The sequence below is a fragment of the Homarus americanus genome, unplaced genomic scaffold (genome assembly GCF_018991925.1).
Source record: "Homarus americanus isolate GMGI-L3 unplaced genomic scaffold, GMGI_Hamer_2.0 scaffold60559, whole genome shotgun sequence".
In the NCBI taxonomy this organism is placed as follows: domain Eukaryota; kingdom Metazoa; phylum Arthropoda; class Malacostraca; order Decapoda; family Nephropidae; genus Homarus; species Homarus americanus.
Genome location: NW_024752976.1, coordinates 188,022 through 198,647, shown reverse-complemented (window position 1 = coordinate 198,647; position 10,626 = coordinate 188,022). Strand labels below are relative to the sequence as shown.

General features: G+C 35.4%; 1 protein-coding gene across 1 annotated transcript; it reads left to right on the top strand.

The window, feature by feature from the left end:
• The first annotated feature begins 2,884 nt into the window (after nt 1-2,884).
• Nucleotides 2,885-9,906, top strand: LOC121855228 (viral IAP-associated factor homolog). The gene is made up of 6 exons (XM_042350098.1): nt 2,885-3,060; nt 4,001-4,133; nt 5,170-5,306; nt 6,697-6,846; nt 7,762-7,909; nt 8,471-9,906. The coding sequence occupies exons 1-6, from the start codon at nt 3,055-3,057 to the stop codon at nt 8,620-8,622; spliced, it is 726 nt and encodes a 241-aa protein (XP_042206032.1). The 5' UTR covers nt 2,885-3,054; the 3' UTR covers nt 8,623-9,906.
• The last annotated feature ends 720 nt before the right edge of the window (nt 9,907-10,626 follow it).

The window sequence follows — 10,626 nt, the reverse complement described above, 5'->3', positions numbered from 1 at the left end:
CTCGAGTACTACGCCAGCGGAACATTATACCAAAAGTCTCACCAGCCTTCTGTTTAAAACCGAGGAGCTATTAAACTTACAATAATTATGATATAGGGATATCGGCAACCCTACAGGCTCAGCTCTTAATCTTTCATGCCGAGACAAAGAATAAATTCAAATCTACGACGAGTGTGACGATTTAGGCAACTGAACAAAGCAGTTACGTCACATATTACCTGATAGCCGAGTAAGCTTTTCCCGACGTCAAAGGTTTTTCCATCCTAATAATGTTTAGGATGTACTGTACAAAATTTTAACATGTTATACCGCAGGTGTCAAATCTGGAAGCCAGTACAACATTTTTTAAATTGTCATGTAGCCAAAAGGAGCTGTGAAGTACTGCTCATTTCATTAATACCCCTATGTGATCGCCCAATTTTTTTGTATACTCTTCAGCCTCAGTCAATATTTAAAATTTGTGATGTTTAAACAGCTGCCTGTACAATGTTTATGCCCTATGGTCCGCCAAATTTAGATGGTTTTACGTACAAGATTTACTTTTTTATACACAAAAGTTTAGGCACTAATGTGTGATTTAAAAAATGCAAATGTTTAAAAACTTCATTAATGTGTCGAATTTCATGTGGAAAAAGAAATGTTCAGGCTACTCTGTACTTAACGTGAAGTTATAAAAAAAAATGCGCAGCAATTTTATCTTGTTTGATGCTCTTAAAAAATATAAAGATTGAAGGGGACGCGCATCTAGATAACATTGAAGTACCACTTCAACCTGAAACGGTTGGCGATCTGTTATCAGTAAAAAAAAAAAGCTTTCTCTGTCTCCTGTTATAGAAACATATAATACAGTACATCATCTCAGTTTGTAAGGTATTAAAGTTTTGTTAATACCAATTAGATTCAAGACGTATGGGCACAAGTAGCATATGCCAAGTGAGAGAGAGAGGTAAAGCCTGTTACAGCGTGGTTGGCGATACAGGAGAAAGATGCAACTTGTATTGAATGAGTTAGGTCATGAGGTAACCCGTTAGATAATGACAGGCTTTATTATAATGTAGTACACACGAGCTTTCAGAAGCGACTCAATTGAAATAAATTTTCGCATGTTATACTTATAAATGAATATTTAGGTTTTCTGTAATAAAACAGTGTTTTCGTTTTCTGTGATAGTGACACAATATTTCGTGGGTAACTATACCAAATTGTGTTAAATAATGAAATTACGATTACATTGCGAGGAACAGGATGACTGGTGGAATTGAGGAGATACGATGGCTGGGCATGATTGGGAAGACAAAGTAGCTACAAATGCTATCACTACCACCATTACTACAGCTACCAGCACCACACCTAACCCTTCCACCCCCCTGAACAAGGCACTCTACAATACCCCTTCCATCCTCCATCAACAAGGCACCCTACATCTCCTCTCCCTTGCTGCTAAACACAGCAAGGTTTGGCCAGATTATACATTAAGAGGGAATACCGATACTAAAGAATCGATGGCCAGGTCCCTTGTGATACCTGGTCTTATTTCTACTCGAAAGTAGCTCGATTATACTTGATCATACCCTTATATGATGCATATCCCTTTTTTAATAAATTGATATGTTAAGACTTGTCTTGCTTTATTGCATCCACATGGAAAATATCCTGCAGACGCCCATGCTTGTCAACAGTGTGTAACAGAAAGCCAGCGCATATCCAGTGGCAACAGTGAGTAACAGACGTCAGCGACCTCGCAAGCGGCTAACAGGTCGATCAGTGGCGAAGAAGCTAAAATAAAATAAAGTTCACTTCAGTAAAAAATTGCAATATCTTACAACCCAATAAAAGTAAAGAAGTCCCCCTCTTTAAAAGTTTTATTTCTTTTATGGCATTAGATAAAACCGACGTACATGAACTGTCTTATGAATAAGTTTAAATATGGGATTTTAATGACTTAATTGAATGACTTTAAAGGTGTTACCATCATATTATAGAGACCAACCGAGTGCAGGTACCAACCTGCACTTCGGCACCTCAGCTACCCTTAGAGATTGGAGCGCCTGAACTTGCCTAGCTTATATACACTACAGACGGGCAAGGGGTGACCTAATTGAGGTGTATAAGCATCTCAGGGGGCACTACTCAGTCGAGTGTCCTTACTTGGAGCTGGCGGACGCTCGCCCCACAAGGGGTCACAGTTCAAGATTGAAGAAGCTGCAAGTCCAGAAAACTATGAGGGCAACCTTTTCTGAGTGAGGGTTGTGAACTCTTGGAACAACCTACCAGAGAGTGTTGTGACGGCACCGAGTGTGAGCTCTTTCAAGACAAGACTTGACCAACACTGGAGCAGGTTCAGGTACATTCAGGAGCCGGTGCATGCCCAGTACTTGCCAACAGTGAGTAACAGAGACGTGACCGATCACCTGGGCGGCTAACGAGCCGATCAGTGGCGAAGAGGATAAAAGAAAAAGTAAAGTGGTTACCTTTGGATACTTGAAGTTCCCGCGACTTTAGCTGTCATTGTTTAACATCCTCTAATACTCAATAATGAACTATTTCACATATTTTCTCCATTAAATTATTACGCTTACATTTGAATACATTTATAAAGACAGCATAATGACGGTAAAGGCAAATCAGAATATATAAACATAGACTTCGAGAAAGTGCAAGAAGGAATGAGAGCCAATGTTACCAATGTACGCGATTGAGACCAAGAGTGGAGATAACTAACAAAATCACTAGCATGAAGAGCGATCACTTTACTTAGCTTACTTCAACCTATTTTACTGGCCTCCTTTCCTCTGCATATGAACCACCTTTAGCTGTGGTGGTCATTAGGTAAATTAGGTAGGTAAAAAATATTTGTAGTGGCCACGTCAGCCTTGTCACAACATTAGCACATTAAAAGGTTCCGAACTGCATTGGTAATACTGATTTATCCACTGAGTGTAAACAGTGCCAGGAGTGCCAGGAGTGCCAGGAGTGCCACCGTCACCCCGGGCTATAATTAGTGAGTTCTCGGCCTGTTAGTGCTCTCATACCCGGACACGAAGACCATCCAAAATGCAGGTAACTGGATAAATAATGTATTTAAAATTTTATATGTATCCCCCAAATCATTAAGCCAGTGAAAGTTGACCATATTTGATTCTGGCTAGGAACCAGGTATTGATGGTCATTAGAACTAGGCAGGTATTGATGGTCATTAGAACTAGGTCACTAACCATCCTCCACAGGGACTTTCTGCGCCTCACCTTGCACAGGATGTAAGGGGGTGCCCAATAAACTATCCCCCTCGGGTTAATGTTAATTGAGTTCAGACCTTGTTTACTTTACAGATAAATGGATTAAAGCTAATTTATGGGTACGACTTTATGACTGTAATTTTGACAATGAAATAGAATTTAATTGGGCATTTGGGTGTAACTTTAAAATAATGGATATCAATGAAGCAAGTTTAGGGTAATATTTGATGAGAGTGGTCTAGTCTTAGCAGCAACCTGACGAATTTCTTCAGAGAAATTACCCAAGGAAAAAAGTGTGGCTTTTTCTTACTACTTATATTATGTGTGGACCACATATGTTTTCATTATTCCAAATAATGTACTTGGTAAAATTTGAGTTTTGGCCATCTGTGTAGTTAAGGATCCAAACTATGTGATTTACGACATATGATGGTCCAGTTCGTTCAAAACAAATCAAAATCCATCGGAAAAACATATTTCGGATATCTAACCTAATCTACCTAATGTAACCCAATTCCTAAGATTCCCTGGATGACTGAAACTAAAATAATACCAAATACAGAATGATTTTTACAAGCATTAATACTAAGTACCCCAAAAAATAATTTCATCCTGATTTTTAAGACTGAACTTATCACCTATGGCATAAACGAGATAAGTTTTAATTAGCTTCAGTAGATTCATTTAGTTTGTTAAGTGTTTTTTGGATATTGTCACATCCTTCTTTGGTACAAATTAAGTTATTGTATGGTAATAATTTCCAGAACACTGAAGAAGATACAGAATGGAACGACATTCTTCGGCAAAAAGGAATCTTGCCACCCAAGGAACCAGAGGTGACGGAGGAGGCTCTGACGGAGATGCTGGAGCAGACCATACAGGAGAAGCAGAGTGCAGGTATGACAGGAACATCACCCATGTTAACCTGAAATCGTGGCAAAAAGCAGAGTCTGACTTCACTTATTAATGGAAACTGGGATCTAATGGCCTTCACTGGATGAATGGGATAACTTACCCCCCACCCATCTGAACAAAGACTACACTGCCTTCCTTTAAATCATCTCTTAAAAATATCTATTGTCCAAGCATTAATATTTTTATAGCACCTTACCATCAAAACCATTACATCATATCATATATTGTCAGGTAGATAGAAATTACCACTGCAATACGTAATTATACATTTGCCGTCAACCCATTATCCTGACTGTCTGTTCCTTTGCTTCACCCTAACACAAACCATGTTGTATTGCTTCCCTCATCTACCAGATTAATACTGGTAAAATATGTACAGTATATATACTTATAGTATAAATGTTAAAAAAGGTGATAATTGTGGTAACATTCAAATATGTATTTACTAACACTGTTACATGTACTAATCCAGATGATACTAAGAGCTCAGGCTATTGATTAGCTCAGCCATGTCAGTACTATTGTTATTATTGTCCACTCTGTGTTTTTCTGGCTAAATGAACTGTTTCAATATCAATATTTAACATCTCATCAAACTTTGGAATATTTTCCCAAAATGTAGTACAGTTGAAAGATTGAATTCTTACCTCAGCCAAGCAGCATAAAAAGAACATTTATGAAAAGGGTGTTTCAGTACAGTATTAGGAAATTGAATTAAATCATCATACATTTTGTCAATTATGATTATTATGACTTGATTTTATGCAATCATTTTCTTTGACCAACTCTCATTAGATACAAACTTAAGTGATATACAGCAGCACCTGAAACTTGTACATTAGTGTCCAGAAAGCTTAAGGCTGTTATAAGTGTTTGTCATGTTAGGTCTGTATTAAAGTAACATGGCTCGATGGCCTCAAACTTGTGCTGACTGTATTTTATGAGGGAAGATTTTGGGGGGGGGGGGTGGTACTGTACTGTACTAGGTAATTTGTAACTTCTCTCATTTGTTTTTTAGATGCAAGATTAGGAAAGCTATCTTTAGATGAGTTAGATGAATTGGAAGATGATGAGGATGAGGTCATTCTTCTTGAATATCGTCGGAAAAGGATCGCAGAAATGAAAGCCGAGGCTGAATTGTGTAAATTTGGAGAGGTAAGTAAATCTTTTTATCTTCGTTTGATAATGTAATTTTGTTTTCTATACCTTCGTGATGACTAAGACTATGGTGCACTCCTGACGGTGGATGATTCGCACTGTATAATGAAAATTAAAGGGTGATAGAAAAACAAATGATAGGAAAATAGCTAAAGTGTTTTTTCTTTTAATTCTTCACTGTCTTTTTGAATGATCATTGAATGCAAACTCCTGTTAAATGGACTAGTGTGGGAGAGGTGAGTTTGATCAGTGACTTAAGAGTTTTTCTGCAGAGAATTTACTGAACTATGAAATAAAAGCACTCCTGGTTGTTCTAATTGTATGTTGACCTTAAATTGAAGTGGATTTTCCCAGTTACTGCCATTGAAATAATTGAAGTGACACTAAACATGTTTTAATAATGTTTGAAAAGGAAACAATAAATCTAAAAACAAAATAATAATAATAATCTTACGTGCAACACTAATGAGTTTAATTAAAACTATATGATCAATATGCTATTACAAGAAACTAAGGGGGTGGTTGTGGGGTATAGTTTTTCTAAGTATACACTACAAACTGTTCGAAAATGAAAGTATTGTATACACATTAACCCTTAAACGCCAGTGGCCGTAAATAGATGACGGGCACCTTTTATCCTGCAACAACGGTGATCATCTTTATAATTTACCCATTTTTTAATATGATCATCATTCCCTGTCAGAGCAAAGAGTTGGTGTAAAAAGCTCCCCATTGTGTGAACATTTATAGTACCTGTAGTTCTGTATTGATGGTCCATGAAATATAAAAACAAAGACATGACCTATCAGTAACGTACAAAAAACAAAACTATAAGGTGATCTGCTTACACCCAGATGCAGAGGTGTAGCGGTGGCTGCTTCACTTTATCAGCAATGCTATTATGCTTACACTCATCATTACTACCTGGACATACAAAAAATCTAAACAAACAACACTGTAGAACTCCATCTCTACAGTGTATTGTGTGCTGAATGTTAATTAATCAAGGACTGACTCGAGTGTGTAGCATACCCCAAGGATGAGTTGCAGCCTGTGTGGTGGTCTGAAAGACTAAGTTAATGTATTTTTCAATTCATAATTCTTTGGTGTTTCCATATTTTGTGGGTACTGCTCTCTATTATTTTAATGGACTATGTGACATTGATACAAGGTTTTGGGGCCATTCATAATTTTACCACACTCATTAACTTTCATTTTTAATAATTTCATGCTAATGCATCTTTCTTAGTAATATAAATTTATTTTTTATAGGAAGTGAAATCCATAACAAAACCTGGCAACATTACAATGGTTTGAAATGTTTCATCATGGCAATATTACAAGTATTGAGGACATAAGTTAAATATTGAATTGTATACTTAAACAGGTTGGAGAAATCAGTGCTCAGGACTATGTAGAGAAAGTGAATAGTGCAGGTCCTGGTATATGGGTGTTCCTACACCTGTACAAACAAGGGATTCCCCTCTGTGACCTCATCAATCAACACATCTCAAGACTGGCAGCCAAATATCCTCAGGTATGATATTGTACATATATTACATGTAAATATTTTATATACAGTTCATAAAAATGGATGAATTTAAATATTAATTCTATTTCCTCATGACCATAAAACTCCTGTATAAATTTGTGGAAATACCTATACAGTGGGGTCTCATTTTTTATGGGTATATCATACTGGTACATGTCCGCACATTGGAAATCCGTGCAAGCATGTAGGATGTAGGATGAGTCTGGATGACTGATCAACGATTGTGTTTTTCATATTTGGCCTTTTCTCAGTGATATTTTTTGAGATGGAAAAGCATATTAATAATTGCTAAATCATCCTGAATGTAATGTTTATGATTAAAAGCATATTAAAAAGTTATATAAAGGGCTAAAAATACTTAAAACTTATTAAATCCTACATATTAGCAAAATGATGTATTTGTTTAAAAAAAAAAAGGTTTTTGCCAGCCCTATTTGCAATGCTAATTACTCGCCATCTATGGCTTTTCAAGGTCACTTTTTGGTGTTTGAGAGTTATTCTGGATGTACATCATATTTAGTCACATTAAATTTAAATTCTGAGAAAAAGGTCTTTATGGCATAAAATCCTATAAGGGATAAGCCTACTGATTAACTATGGAAATTCACACTATAAGTCCTTACAAAATGTATACCAGTATGTAATGATTGTCTGTACATACATCAACTTTAGTTTTCACTTTAATGAACAGAAGACAAGAGCACCACACACTCAATTCTCATTAGTTTGAAGATTTTTTGCACACTTTGCATTGTTCCATTTTTTTACCCAAGTAAGTTAGGAATGAATTATTATATTGCAAGTCACTGATACTCTGCTGAAAAGTCTTTAATACATATAAGTGTATGTCCTAACTATACTTTAAATGCTCAAAATGCTATTGAATACTTTCAATTCCAGGTAAAGTTTTTGAAGTCAATATCCACGACATGTATCCCAAATTTCCAAGATCGTAACCTTCCTGCCATTTTTGTCTACTTTGAGGGCCAATTGAAGCGGCAGTTTATTGGAGTAGCCGAAGTTGGTGGAGACAGGGTTAAGTATGAAGGTGAGTTAAGCTGATCAGAAAAGTGATTACATTGTTAGGATTCCTTGTCTTTGGAAATTTTAACTTGGGAGGGATTTGAAGTGGATGTGCTGTTGATCTGTGATGCTCGGATGTTATATATGAAGGGACATGGATACACTAATTGAGGTAACTTGGGAAGGAGATACAATAACAGAATACAGTAATACATTTGGTAGTGCAGCTCAAGAGAATGAATGACAGCAAATGAGGAAGAGTTTGTTTTGCACTTGATTCTGGCAATCCAGTACTGTAGCACTTATGGAATCAATGAACAAGAAGGAATTATGAGAAATGTAAAATCAAGACTTGCTATTATTACATAGAAAGTTAGTGAAAGATGTTTTGATGCTATAAAAAAGGTTGAATGATGTGAGTTTGTTACCTAAAAAGAGATTGTGAAATACTGTATGTTTTGATGTACCGAATCTGAATACCAGTACAGTATAGGAAGAACAGTTATTTATAATGCTTTTAATTTAGAGTGTGGTTACAGTCCCTTACAGGTGGTCATTAATCTCCTTAATCATTGTTTTTTTGTAGAGCTGGAGTGGATATTGTCTCGCACTGGTGGGTTCAAAACAGACTTGGAGTCAGATCCCCGCGGCCCAAGAGTGAAAGACGTTTTGCTGAACTCCATTCGTGGTTACAAGGATGATGATGATGAAAATGATAGTGATGAAGGTGATTGGTGAAGCAGAACCACATAATTCAGTTATATTTGGACAGTGTGTTTTATACTTAATGATTAATAGAACTAACAGAGGCTACTCGTTGATACTTGGCTCTTCACTTAAAGGCAAAATAGGCATGCATATTGTACATTGTTTACTATACAGACAAAACAAATCAACCAAACTACATCTTACTTATCTTCATGGTATTGCAATATTTATTAGTTAGATTGGGTAAGATTTGGTTGGTTTGCATTGTGAGTCTTTGTTACTTATTTACAGGACCATCACAGATTGTATGTCTTTTTTCACTTTCATTTTACAGATACTGTATAAGTTCTTGACAGTGTTGTGGCATGGGGTGACTTATTGTCTCTAAGTGATATTGAATACTATGTGTAAATTGTTTTTAGGATATTCTGTTTAATGGCTGTGCTCCACTAAATTGAATCTCTACAATTATTGAAACATTAAGGTGAATGGCTCTGTGCCTCAACCACAGATCCACAAAATTATTAGTTAAGTCATCTACAGTTTTCACTTTACCCATGATGTGATTTTAATTTGCTCGAGTCTTTTAGTACAGTATTTATTAAACAACAAATATAAATTTAAACTCCTCTGATTGTTAAACAGGTGATGAAAAGTTATGGTTCAATGAGATAACATGACTGGCCTATGAGGGGTGGCAAGTAGTACTATATTCTATGCAAATACAGGAAACTAAAAAAAAATAATAATAACAATAATCTTTAGTACAATACTGTGTTCTAAAAATATCAGCAATGAATTGATAGTTTTGTATTCATTTTTTTTAAAGATGCCATTTTTCTAAAACTGCGCATAAGTGATTTCTAAATTTCTGTGTTTTTTCTGTACTGTACTGTATGTGTGTCAGGTAAATATTGTGATCTTACTTGCATAAAAATGTGGCACAAATTTAGGTTACTTCGTATAATACATACAATTTACCTAAAAGTTATCATACTAAATAAAGTAAATGTTATTTATACAGTTCATATCTAATGATTTTTTATGACAACTAGAGTTACATCTTCTAGTATTGTACTGTATACTTGTACATAATGCAGTTTGCCTTATAGCTAAGAAACGCTTTAGGATTTAAGATCTCACACTAATTTCTTTGAAGTATACCGGTATATGAAGCGAGTTGTTGAAACCAAGTGTTATTTAATATGACTGCACAAGACGGTGTATTTTTTCTACTTATAATTTTATAACAGCCTATTTTATGATCCTCTTTTCAGACTGAAGTTACTGAATAAAAAAAATGGACAACATTAATGTAGTAAATTTTTACTTCTAATTTCCTAAAACAAAATAGGGAACATTAGCTAAATTTCTTGATACAGTACAGTACTGTACTGTATTGTATTATGTTATGTATGTTGCACTTAAAAACCCAAAATGTTTGGGACCAGAGCCATTTCAGATAACTGAAATTCTCGATCAACTGAAGGTCATTATAAAAAACCATAACACTATTTCACTAAGCACCAACTAATTTATAGATTAAACTAAGTAACATAATAAATAAAGTTAATAATATAGTAATACAAATACAAGTAGAGCAGCTACAGTTATTTATTTATGTACAGTTGCCCACAGGTAGTGTTTCACCCCTCGATGACCTTTCTGAACATGTGGCAACGTCATAATTGTAATCAAACTTTCTTTACAGATATTACATTTATAATGTTGCTTAGCACAAATCTTGAGTACAAATATTACTGAAAAAATATATTGTTGGCCACATGTTAATGTCTGCATTAATGTGTTTAAAAAAATAAGGTCTTTAATTTAAGCGAGTACAATATTCTAGGTTAGTAAATACTGTTATGTACACTAGTCCCCAACAAGTGAAAATTAATTGATTTTAGACGATTTGGTGCACCCAGAGTGGGAGCTTTTCACTTGATGTAGCTGTTTATTTACTGTTTGAGACAAGACAAGAAGGTGCAGTGCTGCTTCTCAGTGTATGGCTCTTCAACATTAACACCTATA

What these genes read in the sequence shown, in the direction of transcription:
- LOC121855228 (XM_042350098.1), top strand. An exon ending in ACAGGAGAAGCAGAGTGCAG is followed by an intron (nt 4,134 to 5,169) that starts GTATGACAGGAA and finishes TTTGTTTTTTAG; the next exon opens with ATGCAAGATTAGGAAAGCTA. An exon ending in AGACAGGGTTAAGTATGAAG is followed by an intron (nt 7,910 to 8,470) that starts GTGAGTTAAGCT and finishes GTTTTTTTGTAG; the next exon opens with AGCTGGAGTGGATATTGTCT.